The sequence below is a fragment of the Pantherophis guttatus genome, chromosome 4 (genome assembly GCF_059756535.1).
Source record: "Pantherophis guttatus breed Tessera chromosome 4, ASM5975653v1, whole genome shotgun sequence".
In the NCBI taxonomy this organism is placed as follows: Eukaryota; Metazoa; Chordata; class Lepidosauria; order Squamata; family Colubridae; genus Pantherophis; species Pantherophis guttatus.
Genome location: NC_142066.1, coordinates 11,729,749 through 11,749,652, shown reverse-complemented (window position 1 = coordinate 11,749,652; position 19,904 = coordinate 11,729,749). Strand labels below are relative to the sequence as shown.

General features: G+C 42.3%; 1 gene segment (V, D, J or C); it reads left to right on the top strand.

The window, feature by feature from the left end:
- Nucleotides 1-810: 810 nt before the first annotated feature.
- Nucleotides 811-1,255, top strand: LOC148113723 (immunoglobulin heavy variable 3-21-like). The segment is given in 2 exon segments: nt 811-856; nt 939-1,255. Coding segments are annotated over 2 exon segments (363 nt in total).
- Nucleotides 1,256-19,904: the final 18,649 nt, after the last annotated feature.

Genomic DNA, 19,904 nt, shown 5'->3' with positions numbered 1-19,904 from the left:
AGGACAGGAAGGCCTGGAGGAACGTTGTCCATGGGGCCATGATGGGTCGGACATGACTTCTTAACTAACAACAACAACAACAAATTATGAGATTCTTGAAAATGTAACCTGATTAAGAAAACAGATTTGAACGAGATTTACCACTTTCAAGTTCTGTCTCTTAACATATCTGTTTCAAAAATGATTAGTCCATGATTTCTCTGTGCTACTTAGAACCACTTTCCTTAACCTTCAACCAAAAGTACAATAAAGCCCTTTGTCTGCACAATAAATTTAAAAGGAAATATTTCACATATTGTTTCTACCCAATCCATTCTGATCTGGCAAGAGGGACATGCTCTGGGTATCTTTGGCTAGGGAGTATTGGCTGGCAGTGCTAGGTCCAAGTCCAGAGACAGTGAGATCCAATCAAGTCCAAATCTTTATTTGCTTCCACCTAATAGACAGAATCTTGCCAAACTAAAGGTATAACTTTACAAGGTTCAGATTTTACTACATGGATAAAAGGAAGGGATGCTTCACCAACTCCAAAAGCCAATTCTAGTAGCAAATGAACAACTTGAAATCAGACGACACATACTATTATTTAACCGTTTTTGAAAATCACAGGTGTAAAGTCTGTGGAAAGCAATTTATAACTGAATATGCTGAAGGGTCTTTTATCCCAACTGATATGTAAATTGAGGCACAATTTCCCCTTTAAAGGAGCCACATGATATCCCTTTTCAGGTTACACCCACCAACAGAAAGTTTGAGCACTTTCCCATATCCTGTCCTATCAATTTGTTCCATTCATTAGAAGGAGCAAAAATGATCCTGTGGCTAAACTTGGTTTCCTTTCTAGCAATCCTCAGAGGTAATTCTTTCCTACCTATTCGGTTTCATTTCATTTCAATTGTTGTATACAGGAGAGCTCACCGAAATTCCTTTCATTTTAGGTGTTAAATCTGAGATCCAGTTGGTGGAGTCTGGAGGAGAGGTGAAAAGACCTGGACAGTCCCTTCATCTCACCTGCCAAGCTTCTGGCTTCACCTTCAGCAGCTATTACATGGGCTGGGTGAGACAGTCTCCTGGGGAAGGACTGGAATGGGTGGCATACATAGGGACCAGTTCCAGTCCCATTTACTACTCAGACAAAGTGAAGGGCCGCTTCACCATCTTCAGGGATGATGCCAAAAGCCAGCTGTATCTGCAAGTGAACGATCTCAAACCAGAGGACACGGCAGTCTATTACTGTGCAAGATACACACAGTGAGAGGAAGTGAAGCTGAAGCTTGGCAAAAACCTGTCATTCATCAGAGCAGCTCTGCAGTCTCAGAAAACTGCAATTTTCTATAAGAGGATTATGGGAAGACTGACTGATTGCCAAAAGGAGAAAGAGCTGATATTGCTATCAGCACCTCTTTCTCAATTGGAGAGGAGGAAACCAAAAAATCTGAGGAAAGAAAATAAACTGTAGTGGGGGCAGGGGGGGGGGGGCTATATAAATTTTCCTTTTTGCTTGAGTTTTTTTTTCCTTTGGGGTTTTATCATTAGGGGAAAAATGGATAACTTCTTTCTTTCTTTCTTTCTTTCTTTCTTTCTTTCTTTCTTTCTTTCTTTCTTTCTTCCTACTTCCCTTGCCTCCTCATCCTTCTTTCTTTCTTTCTTTCTTTTCTTTTCTTTCTTTCTTTCTGCCTTCCTTCCTTCCTTCTTTCCTTCTTTCCTTCCTTCCTTCCTTCTTTCCTTCCTCCTTTCTTTTCCTTTCCTTTCCTTTTTCCCCCCCTTGTTTTCCTGTTCCTATGGTTTGACCATTATTAACTGACTTGCTATTTTAGAACATATTATGTAAAATTGCAAAATGACCACACAAAATAACCAAGAAAAAAAAAACAAGACATTGATGAAATCCGTACACTTGCCGAGTTAAAAACCAAGCTAATAAGGAACAGCTCACAGGTTTCCAATGTGATGTTTTGGTTCCAACTTTGAAACGCCGATGTGTTTGTATAATGAGTTTGTGACATCCAATCAAGTCCCATTTTTTATTTGCTTCCACCTAATAGATGGAATCTTGCCAGACGAAAGCTATATCTGTCCAAGATTATGATTTCACTACATGGATAAAGGAAAGGGATGCTTCACCACCTCCAAACATCAATTCTATTAGCAAACAAACAACTTGAAACCAGAGGACCCGGTAAATTATTTAACAGTTTTTGAAATTCACCTGAATAAAGTCTGTGCAAAGAAATGATCTGCTGGGTTCTTTTAGTCCAAGAGATATGTAAATTGAGGTGCAATTTTCCCTTTAAATGGGACATATGGTATCTATTTTCAGGTCACACCAAACAACACAAAATTTGAGCCCTTTTCCTGATCCTTTCCTGTTGATTCGCTCCATTATTAGAGGGAGCAAAAATGATCCTGTGGCTAAATCTGCTATCCCTTCTAGCAGTCCTCAAAGGTATTTCTTTCCTTCCTGTTCAGTTTCTTTTCCTTTTAATTCTTGTATACAGGAGAGCTCACTGGAATTCTTTTTATTTAAGGGGTCCGATCGCAGGCGAAGTTGGTGGAGTCCGGAGGAGATGTGAGAAGACCTGGAGAGTCCCTCCATCTCTCCTGCCAAGCCTCCGGCATCAGCTTTGGTGGCTCTTCCATGAACTGGGTGCGACAGGTTCCTGGGAAAGGAATGAAATGGGTGGCATACATAAATTCCCCTTCCTACTATTCACTACTCAGACAAAGTGAAGGGGCGATTCACCATCTCCAGGGACAATCCCAAAAGCCAGCTCTATTTGCAAATGAACAGCCTCAAACCAGAGGACATGGCAGTCTATTACTGTACAGGATACACAGCGAGAGGAAGTGAGTCTGAAACTTGTCGATCCCCAGACATTCATGAGAGCAGCTCTGCAAGTCCGTTCAGCCTCAGAATAGGGCTGCATTTTTTCAATGAGAGGAGCCTGAGGAAGCTGCCTGGTTGCCAGAAGGAAGAAAGAGCTGATCTTAATGTTAGCTGTTTGCAGGGATGGTATTTACTTACCTTCGCTACCGGTTTGCAAATGTGAATGTGCTCATAGGTTCTGCTCTCAAAATAACCAGTTCTTTCTTTCTTTCTTTCTTTCTTTCTTTCTTTCTTTCTTTCTTTCTTTCTTTCTTTCTTTCTTTCCTTCCTTCCTTCCTTTCTTTCTTTCTCTCTCTCTCTCTCTCACTCTCTCTCTCTCTCTCTCTCCACATGCAGAGAGAGAGGGGGGGAGACAAAGTGAGCGGGAGTGGGAGCGGGAGAGAGAGAGAGGGAGGGAGGAGAGGGAGAGAGAGCTGATCTTAATATTAGCTGTTTGCAGGGATGGTATTTACTTACCTTCGCTACCGGTTTGCAAATGTGAATGTGCTCATAGGTTCTGCTCTCAAAATAACCAGTTCTTTCTTTCTTTCTTTCTTTCTTTCTTTCTTTCTTTCTTTCTTTCTTTCTTTCTTTCTTTCCTTCCTTCCTTCCTTCCTTCCTTCCTTCCTTCCTTCCTTCCTTCCTTTCTTTCTTTCTTTCTTTCTTTCTTTCTTTCTCTCTTTCCTTCCTTCCTTCCTTCCTTCCTTCCTTTCTTTCTTTCTTTCTTTCTCTCTCTCTCTCTCTCTCTCTCTCTCTCTCTCTCTCTCCACATGCAGAGAGAGAGGGGGAGGGAGACAAAGTGAGCGGGAGTGGGAGCGGGAGAGAGAGAGAGGGAGGGAGGAGAGGGAGAGAGAGCTGATCTTAATATTAGCTGTTTGCAGGGATGGTATTCACTTACCTTCGCTACCGGTTTGCAAATGTGAGCATGTGGCCTTCCGCGCATGCACTGAGCATAAAAAATGGATGTGATTACATCCGGGTGGGTGGGCGGAGCCTCCTGCACTGCTACCGGTTTGCCCAAACCAGATAGAACCGGCTAAATATCACCACTGGCTGTTTGGGAGATGTTATCCAATTGAAGGGGAGGAAATCAGAAAATCTGAGCGAAGGAAATAAACTGAGTAGTCAATAAGAGAGTGACAGAGAGAAAAAAGGAGAACCCCTGAAAGACAGCAATAACAAAGTGCTCATAGGTTCTGCTCTCAAAATAATCTTTAGTGACACAAAATTGTATTCCTTAATTAGCACTCTTCATTCTTTTATTGAGTTGGTAGTTTTATGCTTTTTCTTTCTTTCTTGAGACTCAGATCTTCTCCCTTTGGTCTTTGTGCGCATGTACCAGTTCTTTCTTTCTTTCTTTCTTTCTTTCTTTCTTTTTTTCTTTCTTTCTTTCTTTCTTTCTTTCTTTCTTTCTTTCTTTCTTTCTTTCTTTCTTTCTTTCCTTCCTTCCTTCCTTCCTTCCTTCCTTTCTTTTTTTTTTTCTTTCTTTCTTTCTTTCTTTCTTTCTTTCTTTCTTTCTCTCTCTCTCTCTCTCTCTCTCTCTCTCTCTCTCCACATGCAGAGAGAGAGGGGGAGGGAGGCAAAGTGAGCGGGAGTGGGAGCGGGAGAGAGAGGGAGGGAGGAGAGGGAGAGAGAGGGAGGGGGATGGAGAGGGAGCAGGAGAGGGAGAGGGAGAGGGAGAGGGAAGGAGGGGGAGGGAGAAGGAGAAGGAGAAGGAGAAGAAGGAGAGGGAGAGAGGGAGAGGGAGAGAGAGAGAGAAACATCTCCAAAAGTCAATTCTGGTATCAAATGAACAATTTGAAATCAGAGGATGCAGCTAATTATTTAACATTTTATGAAAATCACAGGTGTAAAGTCTGTGCAAAGAAATACTCTGTAACCGAATACTCTGAAGAGTTCTTTTATCTCAACTGATATGTAAATCGAGGCACAATTTCCCCTTTAAAGGAGCCCCATGATATCCCTTTTCAGGTTACACCCACCAACACAAAGTTTGAGCACTTTCCCACATCCTGTCCTATCAATTCGCTCCATTCATTAGAGGGAGCAAAAATGATCCTGTGGCTAAATTTGGTGTCCTTTCTAGCAATCCTCAGAGGTAATTCTTTCCTACCTATTTGGTTTCATTTCATTTCAATTGTTGTATACAGGAGAGCTCACCGAAATTCCTTTCATTTTAGGTGTTAAATCTGAGATCCAGTTGGTGGAGTCTGGAGGAGAGGTGAAAAGACCTGGACAGTCCCTTCATCTCACCTGCCAAGCTTCTGGCTTCACCTTCAGCAGCTATTACATGGGCTGGGTGAGACAGTCTCCTGGGGAAGGACTGGAATGGGTGGCATACATAGGGACCGGTTCCAGTCCCATTTACTACTCAGACAAAGTGAAGGGCCGCTTCATCATCTTCAGGGACGATGCCAAAAGCCAGCTGTATCTGCAAGTGAACGATCTCAAACCAGAGGACACGGCAGTCTATTACTGTGCAAGATACACACAGTGAGAGGAAGTGAAGCTGAAGCTTGGCAAAAACCTGTCATTCATCAGAGCAGCTCTGCAGTCTCAGAAAACTGCAATTTTCTATAAGAGGATTATGGGAAGACTGACTGATTGCCAAAAGGAGAAAGAGCTGATATTGCTATCAGCACCTCTTTCTCAATTGGAGAGGAGGAAACCAAAAAATCTGAGGAAAGAAAATAAACTGTAGTGGGGGCAGGGGGGGCTGTATAAATTTTCCTTTTTGCTTGAGTTTTTTTTTCCTTTGGGGTTTTATCATTAGGGGGAAAAATGGATAACTTCTTTCTTTCTTTCTTTCTTTCTTTCTTTCTTTCTTTCTTTCTTTCTTTCTTCCTACTTCCCTTCCCTCCTCATCCTTCTTTCTTTCTTTCTTTCTTTCTTTCTTTCTTTCTTTCTTTCTTTCTTTCTTTCTTTCCTTCTTTTCTTTTCTTTTCTTTCTTTCTTTCTTCCTTCCTTCCTTCCTTCCTTCCTTCCTCCCTCCCTTCCTTCCTTTCCTTTCCTTTCCTTTCCTTTTTTCCTTTCCCCCCTTGTTTTCCTGTTCCTATGGTTTGACCATTATTAACTGACTTGCTATTTTAGAACATATTATGTAAAATTGCAAAATGACCACACAAAATAACCAAGAAAAAAAAAACAAGACATTGATGAAATCCGTACACTTGCCGAGTTAAAAACCAAGCTAATAAGGAACAGCTCACAGGTTTCCAATGTGATGTTTTGGTTCCAACTTTGAAACGCCGATGTGTTTGTATAATGAGTTTGTGACATCCAATCAAGTCCCATTTTTTATTTGCTTCCACCTAATAGATGGAATCTTGCCAGACGAAAGCTATATCTGTCCAAGATTATGATTTCACTACATGGATAAAGGAAAGGGATGCTTCACCACCTCCAAACATCAATTCTATTAGCAAACAAACAACTTGAAACCAGAGGACCCGGTAAATTATTTAACAGTTTTTGAAAATCACCTGAATAAAGTCTGTGCAAAGAAATGATCTGCTGGGTTCTTTTAGTCCAAGAGATATGTAAATTGAGGTGCAATTTTCCCTTTAAATGGGACATATGGTATCTAATTTTCAGGTCACACCCACCAACACAAAGTTTGAGCCCTTTTCCTTATCCTTTCCTGTTGATTTGCTCCATTATTAGAGGGAGCAAAAATGATCCTGTGGCTAAATCTGCTATCCCTTCTAGCAGTCCTCAAAGGTATTTCTTTCCTTCCTGTTCAGTTTCTTTTCCTTTTAATTCTTGTATACAGGAGAGCTCACTGGAATTCTTTTTATTTAAGGGGTCCGATCGCAGGCGAAATTGGTGGAGTCCGGAGGAGATGTGAGAAGACCTGGAGAGTCCCTCCGTCTCTCCTGCCAAGCCTCCGGCATCAGCTTTGGTGGCTCTTCCATGAACTGGGTGCGACAGGTTCCTGGGAAAGGAATGAAATGGGTGGCATACATAAATTCCCCTTCCAGTGCCATTCACTACTCAGACAAAGTGAAGGGGCGATTCACCATCTCCAGGGACAATCCCAAAAGCCAGCTCTATTTGCAAATGAACAGCCTCAAACCAGAGGACATGGCAGTCTATTACTGTACAGGATACACAGCGAGAGGAAGTGAGTCTGAAACTTGTCGATCCCCAGACATTCATGAGAGCAGCTCTGCAAGTCCGTTCAGCCTCAGAATAGGGCTGCATTTTTTCAATGAGAGGAGCCTGAGGAAGCTGCCTGGTTGCCAGAAGGAAGAAAGAGCTGATCTTAATGTTAGCTGTTTGCAGGGATGGTATTTACTTACCTTCGCTACCGGTTTGCAAATGTGAATGTGCTCATAGGTTCTGCTCTCAAAATAACCAGTTCTTTCTTTCTTTCTTTCTTTCTTTCTTTCTTTCTTTCTTTCTTTCTTTCTTTCTTTCTTTCTTTCTTTCTTTCCTTCCTTCCTTCCTTTCTTTCTTTCTCTCTCTCTCTCTCTCTCTCTCTCTCTCTCTCCACATGCAGAGAGAGAGGGGGGGAGACAAAGTGAGCGGGAGTGGGAGCGGGAGAGAGAGAGAGGGAGGGAGGAGAGGGAGAGAGAGCTGATCTTAATATTAGCTGTTTGCAGGGATGGTATTCACTTACCTTCGCTACCGGTTTGCAAATGTGAGCATGTGGCCTTCCGCGCATGCACTGAGCATAAAAAATGGATGTGATTACATCCGGGTGGGTGGGCGGAGCCTCCTGCACTGCTACCGGTTTGCCCAAACCAGATAGAACCGGCTAAATATCACCACTGGCTGTTTGGGAGATGTTATCCAATTGAAGGGGAGGAAATCAGAAAATCTGAGCGAAGGAAATAAACTGAGTAGTCAATAAGAGAGTGACAGAGAGAAAAAAGGAGAACCCCTGAAAGACAGCAATAACAAAGTGGTCATAGGTTCTGCTCTCAAAATAATCTTTAGTGACACAAAATTGTATTCCTTAATTAGCACTCTTCATTCTTTTATTGAGTTGGTAGTTTTATGCTTTTTCTTTCTTTCTTGAGACTCAGATCTTCTCCCTTTGGTCTTTGTGCGCATGTACCAGTTCTTTCTTTCTTTCTTTCTTTCTTTCTTTCTTTCTTTTTTTCTTTCTTTCTTTCTTTCTTTCTTTCTTTCTTTCTTTCTTTCTTTCTTTCCTTCCTTCCTTCCTTCCTTCCTTCCTTTCTTTTTTTTTTTCTTTCTTTCTTTCTTTCTTTCTTTCTTTCTTTCTTTCTCTCTCTCTCTCTCTCTCTCTCTCTCTCTCTCTCTCCACATGCAGAGAGAGAGGGGGAGGGAGGCAAAGTGAGCGGGAGTGGGAGCGGGAGAGAGAGGGAGGGAGGAGAGGGAGAGAGAGGGAGGGGGATGGAGAGGGAGCAGGAGAGGGAGAGGGAGAGGGAGAGGGAAGGAGGGGGAGGGAGAAGGAGAAGGAGAAGGAGAAGAAGGAGAGGGAGAGAGGGAGAGGGAGAGAGAGAGAGAAACATCTCCAAAAGTCAATTCTGGTATCAAATGAACAATTTGAAATCAGAGGATGCAGCTAATTATTTAACATTTTATGAAAATCACAGGTGTAAAGTCTGTGCAAAGAAATACTCTGTAACCGAATACTCTGAAGAGTTCTTTTATCTCAACTGATATGTAAATCGAGGCACAATTTCCCCTTTAAAGGAGCCCCATGATATCCCTTTTCAGGTTACACCCACCAACACAAAGTTTGAGCACTTTCCCACATCCTGTCCTATCAATTCGCTCCATTCATTAGAGGGAGCAAAAATGATCCTGTGGCTAAATTTGGTGTCCTTTCTAGCAATCCTCAGAGGTAATTCTTTCCTACCTATTTGGTTTCATTTCATTTCAATTGTTGTATACAGGAGAGCTCACCGAAATTCCTTTCATTTTAGGTGTTAAATCTGAGATCCAGTTGGTGGAGTCTGGAGGAGAGGTGAAAAGACCTGGACAGTCCCTTCATCTCACCTGCCAAGCTTCTGGCTTCACCTTCAGCAGCTATTACATGGGCTGGGTGAGACAGTCTCCTGGGGAAGGACTGGAATGGGTGGCATACATAGGGACCGGTTCCAGTCCCATTTACTACTCAGACAAAGTGAAGGGCCGCTTCATCATCTTCAGGGACGATGCCAAAAGCCAGCTGTATCTGCAAGTGAACGATCTCAAACCAGAGGACACGGCAGTCTATTACTGTGCAAGATACACACAGTGAGAGGAAGTGAAGCTGAAGCTTGGCAAAAACCTGTCATTCATCAGAGCAGCTCTGCAGTCTCAGAAAACTGCAATTTTCTATAAGAGGATTATGGGAAGACTGACTGATTGCCAAAAGGAGAAAGAGCTGATATTGCTATCAGCACCTCTTTCTCAATTGGAGAGGAGGAAACCAAAAAATCTGAGGAAAGAAAATAAACTGTAGTGGGGGCAGGGGGGGCTGTATAAATTTTCCTTTTTGCTTGAGTTTTTTTTTCCTTTGGGGTTTTATCATTAGGGGGAAAAATGGATAACTTCTTTCTTTCTTTCTTTCTTTCTTTCTTTCTTTCTTTCTTTCTTTCTTTCTTCCTACTTCCCTTCCCTCCTCATCTTTCTTTCTCTCTCTCTCTTTCTTTCTTTCTTTCTTTCTTTCTTTTCTTTTCTTTTCTTTCTTTCTTTCTGCCTTCCTTCCTTCTTTCCTTCCTTCTTTCCTTCTTTGCTTCCTTCCTTCCTTCTTTCCTTCCTCCTTTCCTTTCCTTTCCTTTCCTTTCCTTTCCTTTCCTTTCCTTTCCTTTCCTTTCCTTTCCTTTCCCTCCTTGTTTTCCTGTTCCTATAGTTTGACCATTATTAACTGACTTGCTATTTTAGAACATATTATGTAAAATTGCAAAATGACCACACAAAATAACCAAGAAAAAAAAAAAGCCATTGATGAAATCTGTACACTTCGCGAGTTAAAAACCGAACTAATAAGGAACAGCTCACAGGCATCCAATGTGATGTTTTGGTTCCAACTTTGAAACGCCAATGTGTTTGTAGGGAAAGGGAAAGTTGGCTGGCAGTGCCAGGCCCAAGCCCAAAGATGAGACCGTGACATCCAATCAAGTCCAATTCTTTATTTGTTTACATCTAATAGACAGAAACTTGCCAAACTAAAGCTTCAACTTTACTAAGGTTCAGATTTTACTACATGGTTAAAGGGTGGGGAATGCGTCACCATCTCCAAAAGTTAATTCTGGTATCAAATGAACAATTTGAAATCAGAGGATGCAGCTATTTAACATTTTATGAAAATCACAGGTGTAAAGCCTGTGCAAGGAAATACTCTGTAACCGAATACTCTGAAGAGTTCTTTTATCTCAACTGATATGTAAATTGAGGCACAATTTCCCCTTTAAAGGAGCCCCATGATATCCCTTTTCAGGTTACACCCACAAACTCACAAACTTCCAATGTGATGTTTTGGTTCCAACTTTGAAACACCAATGTGTTTGTATAATTTTATTTTATTTATTTATTTATTTTATCATATTTGTATACCGCCCTACTCCCGAAGGACTCAGGGTGGTGAACAGCCAAGATAAAATACAAAGACATACAAAAGTTAAAAAACTATTAAAAACAGATTAAATAATTTAGGCTCAAAGAACAAATTTAAGACATTCAATTTATCTAAAAACATTTAAAACCCAATTTAAAAGGGAGAGTTAGGCCAGACCAGCCTGTTGGAATAAAAATGTTTTTAGGGCGCGGCGGAAGATGCGTAAGTCTTGGATCCTCCGTATCTCCGGGGGAGATACGTTCCAGATGGCAGGTGCCCCCACAGAGGCTCTCCCCCTGGGGGCCGCCAGTCGACATTGTTTGGCCGACGGCACCCTGAGGAGCCCTCTCTATGGGAGCGAACTGGTTGGTGAGAGGCTACTAGAGGCAGAAGGCGGTCTCATAAGTACCCTGGTCCTGAGCCATGGAGCGCTCTAAAGGTGGTAAGTTTGTGACATCCAACCAAGTCCCATTTTTTATTTGCTTCCACCTAATAGATGGAATCTTGCCAGACGAAAGCTATATCTTTCCAAGATTATCATTTCAATACATGGATAAAGGAAAGGGATGCTTCACCACCTCCAAACATCAATTCTATTAGCAAACAAACAACTTGAAACCAGAGGACCCGGTAAATTATTTAACAGTTTTTGAAAATCACCTGAATAAAGTCTGTGCAAAGAAATGATCTGCTGGGTTCTTTTAGTCCAAGAGATATGTAAATTGAGGTGCAATTTTCCCTTTAAATGGAACATATGGTATCTATTTTCGGGTCACACCCACCAACACAAAGTTTGAGCCCTTTTCCTGATCCTTTCCCGTTGATTTGCTCCATTATTAGAGGGAGGACAAATGATCCTGTGGCTAAATCTGCTGTCCTTTCTAGCAGTCCTCAGAGGTATTTCTTTCCTTCCTGTTCAGTTTCTTTTCCTTTTAATTCTTGTATACAGGAGAGCTCACTGGAATTCTTTTTATTTAAGGGGTCCGATCGCAGGCGAAGTTGGTGGAGTCCGGAGGGGATGTAAGGAGACCTGGAGAGTCCCTCCGTCTCTCCTGCCAAGCCTACGGCATCAGCTTTGGTGGCTCTTCCATGAACTGGGTGCGACAGGTTCCTGGGAAAGGAATGAAATGGGTGGCATACATAAATTCCCCTTCCAGTGCTATTCACTACTCAGACAAAGTGAAGGGGCGATTCACCATCTCCAGGGACAATCCCAAAAGCCAGCTCTATTTGCAAATGAACAGCCTCAAACCAGAGGACATGGAAGTCTATTACTGTACAGGATACACAGTGAGAGGAAGTGAGTCTGAAACTTGTCAATCCCCAGCCATTCATCAGAGCAGCTCTGCAAGCCCGTTCAGCCTCAGAATAGGGCTGCATTTTTTCAATGAGAGGAGCCTGAGGAAGCTGCCTGGTTGCCAGAAGGAAGAAAGAGCTGATCTTAATATTAGCTGTTTGCAGGGATGGTATTCACTTACCTTCGCTACCGGTTTGCAAATGTGAATGTGCGCACTTTCCGCGCATGTACTGAGCATAAAAAATGGATGTGATTACGTCCGGGTGGTGGGCGGAGCCTCCTGCACTGCTACCGGTTTGCCCAAACCAGATAGAACCGGCTAAATACCACCACTGGCTGTTTGGGAGATGTTATCCAATTGAAGGGGAGGAAATCAGAAAATCTGAGCGAAGGAAATAAACTGAGTAGTCAATAAGAGAGTGACAGAGAGAAAAAAGGAGAACCCCTGAAAGACAGCAATAACAAAGTGGTCATAGGTTCTGCTCTCAAAATAATCTTTAGTGACACAAAATTGTATTCCTTAATTAGCACTCTTCATTCTTTTATTGAGTTGGTAGTTTTATGCTTTTTCTTTCTTTCTTGAGACTCAGATCTTCTCCCTTTGGTCTTTGTGCGCATGTACCAGTTCTTTCTTTCTTTCTTTCTTTCTTTCTTTCTTTCTTTCTTTCTTTCTTTCTTTCTTTCCTTCCTTCCTTCCTTCCTTCCTTTTTTTCTTTCTTTCTTTCTTTCTTTCTTTCTTTCTTTCTTTCTTTCTTTCTTTCTTTCTCTCTCTCTCTCTCTCTCTCTCTCTCTCTCTCTCCACATGCAGAGAGAGAGGGGGAGGGAGGCAAAGTGAGCGGGAGTGGGAGCGGGAGAGAGAGGGAGGGAGGAGAGGGAGAGAGAGGGAGGGGGATGGAGAGGGAGCAGGAGAGGGAGAGGGAGAGGGAGAGGGAAGGAGGGGGAGGGAGAAGGAGAAGGAGAAGAAGGAGAGGGAGAGAGGGAGAGGGAGAGAGAGAGAGAAACATCTCCAAAAGTCAATTCTGGTATCAAATGAACAATTTGAAATCAGAGGATGCAGCTAATTATTTAACATTTTATGAAAATCACAGGTGTAAAGTCTGTGCAAAGAAATACTCTGTAACCGAATACTCTGAAGAGTTCTTTTATCTCAACTGATATGTAAATCGAGGCACAATTTCCCCTTTAAAGGAGCCCCATGATATCCCTTTTCAGGTTACACCCACCAACAGAAAGTTTGAGCACTTTCCCATATCCTGTCCTATCAATTCGTTCCATTCATTAGAAGGAGCAAAAATGATCCTGTGGCTAAACTTGGTTTCCTTTCTAGCAATCCTCAGAGGTAATTCTTTCCTACCTATTCGGTTTCATTTCATTTCAATTGTTGTATGCAAGAAAAGTCACTGAATTGTCTTTTATTTTAGGTGTTAAATCTGAGATCCAGTTGGTGGAGTCTGGAGGAGAGGTGAAAAGACCTGGACAGTCCCTTCATCTCACCTGCCAAGCTTCTGGCTTCACCTTCAGCAGCTATTACATGGGCTGGGTGAGACAGTCTCCTGGGGAAGGACTGGAATGGGTGGCATACATAGGGACCAGTTCCAGTCCCATTTACTACTCAGACAAAGTGAAGGGCCGCTTCATCATCTTCAGGGACGATGCCAAAAGCCAGCTGTATCTGCAAGTGAACGATCTCAAACCAGAGGACACGGCAGTCTATTATTGTGCAAGAGACACACAGTGAGAGGAAGTGAAGCTGAAGCTTGGCAAAAACCTGCCATTCATCAGAGCAGCTCTGCAGTCTCAGAAAACTGCAATTTTCTATAAGGGGATTATGGGAAGACTGACTGATTGCCAAAAGGAGAAAGAGCTGATATTGCTATCAGCAGCTCTTTCCCAAGTGGAGAGGAGGAAACCAAAAAATCTGAGGAAAGAAAATAAACTGTAGTGGGGGCAGGGGGGTGGCTATATAAATTTTCCTTTTTGCTTGAGTTTTTTTTTTCCTTTGGGGTTTTATCATTAGGGGAAAAATGGATGACTTCTTTCTTTCTTTCTTTCTTTCTTTCTTTCTTTCTTTCTTTCTTTCTTTCTTTCTTCCTACTTCCCTTCCCTCCTCATCTTTCTTTCTCTCTCTCTCTCTCTCTCTTTCTTTCTTTCTTTCTTTTCTTTTCTTTTCTTTTCTTTCTTTCTTTCTGCCTTCCTTCCTTCTTTCCTTCCTTCTTTCCTTCTTTGCTTCCTTCCTTCCTTCTTTCCTTCCTCCTTTCCTTTCCTTTCCTTTCCTTTCCTTTCCTTTCCTTTCCTTTCCTTTCCTTTTTTCCTTTCCCTCCTTGTTTTCCTGTTCCTATAGTTTGACCATTATTAACTGACTTGCTATTTTAGAACATATTATGTAAAATTGCAAAATGACCACACAAAATAACCAAGAAAAAAAAAAAGCCATTGATGAAATCTGTACACTTCGCGAGTTAAAAACCGAACTAATAAGGAACAGCTCACAGGCATCCAATGTGATGTTTTGGTTCCAACTTTGAAACGCCAATGTGTTTGTAGGGAAAGGGAAAGTTGGCTGGCAGTGCCAGGCCCAAGCCCAAAGATGAGACCGTGACATCCAATCAAGTCCAATTCTTTATTTGTTTACATCTAATAGACAGAAACTTGCCAAACTAAAGCTTCAACTTTACTAAGGTTCAGATTTTACTACATGGTTAAAGGGTGGGGAATGCGTCACCATCTCCAAAAGTTAATTCTGGTATCAAATGAACAATTTGAAATCAGAGGATGCAGCTATTTAACATTTTATGAAAATCACAGGTGTAAAGCCTGTGCAAGGAAATACTCTGTAACCGAATACTCTGAAGAGTTCTTTTATCTCAACTGATATGTAAATTGAGGCACAATTTCCCCTTTAAAGGAGCCCCATGATATCCCTTTTCAGGTTACACCCACAAACTCACAAACTTCCAATGTGATGTTTTGGTTCCAACTTTGAAACACCAATGTGTTTGTATAATTTTATTTTATTTATTTATTTATTTTATCATATTTGTATACCGCCCTACTCCCGAAGGACTCAGGGTGGTGAACAGCCAAGATAAAATACAAAGACATACAAAAGTTAAAAAACTATTAAAAACAGATTAAATAATTTAGGCTCAAAGAACAAATTTAAGACATTCAATTTATCTAAAAACATTTAAAACCCAATTTAAAAGGGAGAGTTAGGCCAGACCAGCCTGTTGGAATAAAAATGTTTTTAGGGCGCGGCGGAAGATGCGTAAGTCTTGGATCCTCCGTATCTCCGGGGGAGATACGTTCCAGATGGCAGGTGCCCCCACAGAGGCTCTCCCCCTGGGGGCCGCCAGTCGACATTGTTTGGCCGACGGCACCCTGAGGAGCCCTCTCTATGGGAGCGAACTGGTTGGTGAGAGGCTACTAGAGGCAGAAGGCGGTCTCATAAGTACCCTGGTCCTGAGCCATGGAGCCCTCTAAAGGTGGTAAGTTTGTGACATCCAACCAAGTCCCATTTTTTATTTGCTTCCACCTAATAGATGGAATCTTGCCAGACGAAAGCTATATCTTTCCAAGATTATCATTTCAATACATGGATAAAGGAAAGGGATGCTTCACCACCTCCAAACATCAATTCTATTAGCAAACAAACAACTTGAAACCAGAGGACCCGGTAAATTATTTAACAGTTTTTGAAAATCACCTGAATAAAGTCTGTGCAAAGAAATGATCTGCTGGGTTCTTTTAGTCCAAGAGATATGTAAATTGAGGTGCAATTTTCCCTTTAAATGGAACATATGGTATCTATTTTCGGGTCACACCCACCAACACAAAGTTTGAGCCCTTTTCCTGATCCTTTCCCGTTGATTTGCTCCATTATTAGAGGGAGGACAAATGATCCTGTGGCTAAATCTGCTGTCCTTTCTAGCAGTCCTCAGAGGTATTTCTTTCCTTCCTGTTCAGTTTCTTTTCCTTTTAATTCTTGTATACAGGAGAGCTCACTGGAATTCTTTTTATTTAAGGGGTCCGATCGCAGGCGAAGTTGGTGGAGTCCGGAGGGGATGTAAGGAGACCTGGAGAGTCCCTCCGTCTCTCCTGCCAAGCCTACGGCATCAGCTTTGGTGGCTCTTCCATGAACTGGGTGCGACAGGTTCCTGGGAAAGGAATGAAATGGGTGGCATACATAAATTCCCCTTCCAGTGCTATTCACTACTCAGACAAAGTGAAGGGGCGATTCACCATCTCCAGGGACAATCCCAAAAGCCAGCTCTATTTGCAAATGAACAGCCTCAAACCAGAGGACATGGCAGTCTATTACTGTACAGGATACACAGTGAGAGGAAGTGAGTCTGAAACTTGTCAATCCCCAGCCATTCATGAGAGCAGCTCTGCAAGTCCGTTCAGCCTCAGAATAGGGCTGCATTTTTTCAATGAGAGGAGCCTGAGGAAGCTGCCTGGTTGCCAGAAGGAAGAAAGAGCTGATCTTAATATTAGCTGTTTGCAGGGATGGTATTCACTTACCTTCACTACCGGTTTGCAAATGTGAGCATGTGGCCTTCCGCGTATGTGCAGAGCATCAAAAATGGATGTGATTACATCCGGGCGGGTGGGCGGAGCCTCCTGCAGTGCTACCGGTTTGCCCAAACCAGCTAGAACCGGCTAAATACCACCATTGGCTGTTTGGGAGAGGTTATCCAATTGAAGGGGAGGAAATCAGAAAATCTGAGTGAAATAAATAAACTGAGTAGTCAATAAGAGAGTGACAGAGAGAAAAAGAAGAACCCCTGAAAGACAGCACTAGCAAAGTGCTCATAAGTTCTGCTCTCAAAATAATCTTTAGTGATACGAAATTGTATTCCTTAATTAGCCCTCTTTATTCTTTTATTGACTTGGTAGCTTTATGCTTTTTCTTTCTTTCTTGAGACTCAGATCTTCTCCCTTTGGTCTTTGTGTGCATGTACCAGTTCTTTCTTTCTTTCTTTCTTTCTTTCTTTCTTTCTTTCTTTCTTTCTTTCTTTCTTTCCTTCCTTCCTTCCTTCCTTCCTTCCTTTCTTTCTTTCTTTCTTTCTTTCTTTCTTTCTTTCTTTCTCTCTCTCTCTCTCTCTCTCTCTCTCTCTCTCTCTCTCTCTCCACATGCAGAGAGAGAGGGAGAGGGAGGCAAAGTGAGCGGGAGTGGGAGCGGGAGAGAGAAACAGGGAGGGAGGAGAGGGAGAGAGAGGGAGGGGGATGGAGAGGGAGCAGGAGAGGGAGAGGGAGAGGGAGAGGGGAGAGTAGGAGGGAGGAAATGGGAGAGGGAAGGAGGGGGAGGGAGAAGGAGAAGGAGAAGGAGAAGAAGGAGAGGGAGAGAGGGAGAGGGAGAGAGAGAGAAACATCTCCAAAAGTTAATTCTGGTATCAAATGAACAATTTGAAATCAGAGGATGCAGCTAATTATTTAACATGTTATGAAAATCACAGGTGTAAAGTCTGTGCAAAGAAATACTCTGTAACCGAATACACTGAAGAGTTCTTTTATCTCAACTGATATGTAAATCGAGGCACAATTTCCCCTTTAAAGGAGCCCCATGATATCCCTTCTCAGGTTACACCCACCAATACAAAGTTTGAGCACTTTCCCACATCCTGTCCTATCAATTCGCTCCATTCATTAGAGGGAGCAAAAATGATCCTGTGGCTAAATTTGGTGTCCTTTCTAGCAATCCTCAGAGGTAATTCTTTCCTACCTATTTGGTTTCATTTCATTTCAATTGTTGTATACAGGAGAGCTCACCGAAATTCCTTTCATTTTAGGTGTTAAATCTGAGATCCAGTTGGTGGAGTCTGGAGGAGAGGTGAAAAGACCTGGACAGTCCCTTCATCTCACCTGCCAAGCTTCTGGCTTCACCTTCAGCAGCTATTACATGGGCTGGGTGAGACAGTCTCCTGGGGAAGGACTGGAATGGGTGGCATACATAGGGACCGGTTCCAGTCCCATTTACTACTCAGACAAAGTGAAGGGACGCTTCATCATCTTCAGGGACGATGCCAAAAGCCAGCTGTATCTGCAAGTGAACGATCTCAAACCAGAGGACACGGCAGTCTATTACTGTGCAAGAGACACACAGTGAGAGGAAGTGAAGCTGAAGCTTGGCAAAAACCTGCCATTCATCAGAGCAGCTCTGCAGTCTCAGAAAACTGCAATTTTCTATAAGAGGATTATGGGAAGACTGACTGATTGCCAAAAGGAGAAAGAGCTGATATTGCTATCAGCACCTCTTTCTCAATTGGAGAGGAGGAAACCAAAAAATCTGAGGAAAGAAAATAAACTGTAGTGGGGGCAGGGGGGGCTGTATAAATTTTCCTTTTTGCTTGAGTTTTTTTTTCCTTTGGGGTTTTATCATTAGGGGGAAAAATGGATAACTTCTTTCTTTCTTTCTTTCTTTCTTTCTTTCTTTCTTTCTTTCTTTCTTCCTACTTCCCTTCCCTCCTCATCCTTCTTTCTTTCTTTCTTTCTTTCTTTCTTTCTTTCTTTCTTTCTTTCTTTCCTTCTTTTCTTTTCTTTTCTTTTCTTTCTTTCTTCCTTCCTTCCTTCCTTCCTTCCTTCCTTCCTTCCTTCCTTCCTTCCTCCCTCCCTTCCTTCCTTTCCTTTCCTTTCCTTTCCCTTCCTTTCCTTTCCTTTCCTTTCCTTTTTTCCTTTCCCCCCTTGTTTTCCTGTTCCTATGGTTTGACCATTATTAACTGACTTGCTATTTTAGAACATATTATGTAAAATTGCAAAATGACCACACAAAATAACCAAGAAAAAAAAAACAAGACATTGATGAAATCCGTACACTTGCCGAGTTAAAAACCAAGCTAATAAGGAACAGCTCACAGGTTTCCAATGTGATGTTTTGGTTCCAACTTTGAAACGCCGATGTGTTTGTATAATGAGTTTGTGACATCCAATCAAGTCCCATTTTTTATTTGCTTCCACCTAATAGATGGAATCTTGCCAGACGAAAGCTATATCTGTCCAAGATTATGATTTCACTACATGGATAAAGGAAAGGGATGCTTCACCACCTCCAAACATCAATTCTATTAGCAAACAAACAACTTGAAACCAGAGGACCCGGTAAATTATTTAACAGTTTTTGAAAATCACCTGAATAAAGTCTGTGCAAAGAAATGATCTGCTGGGTTCTTTTAGTCCAAGAGATATGTAAATTGAGGTGCAATTTTCCCTTTAAATGGGACATATGGTATCTAATTTTCAGGTCACACCCACCAACACAAAGTTTGAGCCCTTTTCCTTATCCTTTCCTGTTGATTTGCTCCATTATTAGAGGGAGCAAAAATGATCCTGTGGCTAAATCTGCTGTCCCTTCTAGCAGTCCTCAAAGGTATTTCTTTCCTTCCTGTTCAGTTTCTTTTCCTTTTAATTCTTGTATACAGGAGAGCTCACTGGAATTCTTTTTATTTAAGGGGTCCGATCGCAGGCGAAATTGGTGGAGTCCGGAGGAGATGTGAGAAGACCTGGAGAGTCCCTCCGTCTCTCCTGCCAAGCCTCCGGCATCAGCTTTGGTGGCTCTTCCATGAACTGGGTGCGACAGGTTCCTGGGAAAGGAATGAAATGGGTGGCATACATAAATTCCCCTTCCAGTGCCATTCACTACTCAGACAAAGTGAAGGGGCGATTCACCATCTCCAGGGACAATCCCAAAAGCCAGCTCTATTTGCAAATGAACAGCCTCAAACCAGAGGACATGGCAGTCTATTACTGTACAGGATACACAGCGAGAGGAAGTGAGTCTGAAACTTGTCGATCCCCAGACATTCATGAGAGCAGCTCTGCAAGTCCGTTCAGCCTCAGAATAGGGCTGCATTTTTTCAATGAGAGGAGCCTGAGGAAGCTGCCTGGTTGCCAGAAGGAAGAAAGAGCTGATCTTAATGTTAGCTGTTTGCAGGGATGGTATTTACTTACCTTCGCTACCGGTTTGCAAATGTGAATGTGCTCATAGGTTCTGCTCTCAAAATAACCAGTTCTTTCTTTCTTTCTTTCTTTCTTTCTTTCTTTCTTTCTTTCTTTCTTTCTTTCTTTCTTTCTTTCTTTCTTTCTTTCTTTCCTTCCTTCCTTCCTTTCTTTCTTTCTCTCTCTCTCTCTCTCTCTCTCTCTCTCTCTCTCTCTCTCCACATGCAGAGAGAGAGGGGGGGAGACAAAGTGAGCGGGAGTGGGAGCGGGAGAGAGAGAGAGGGAGGGAGGAG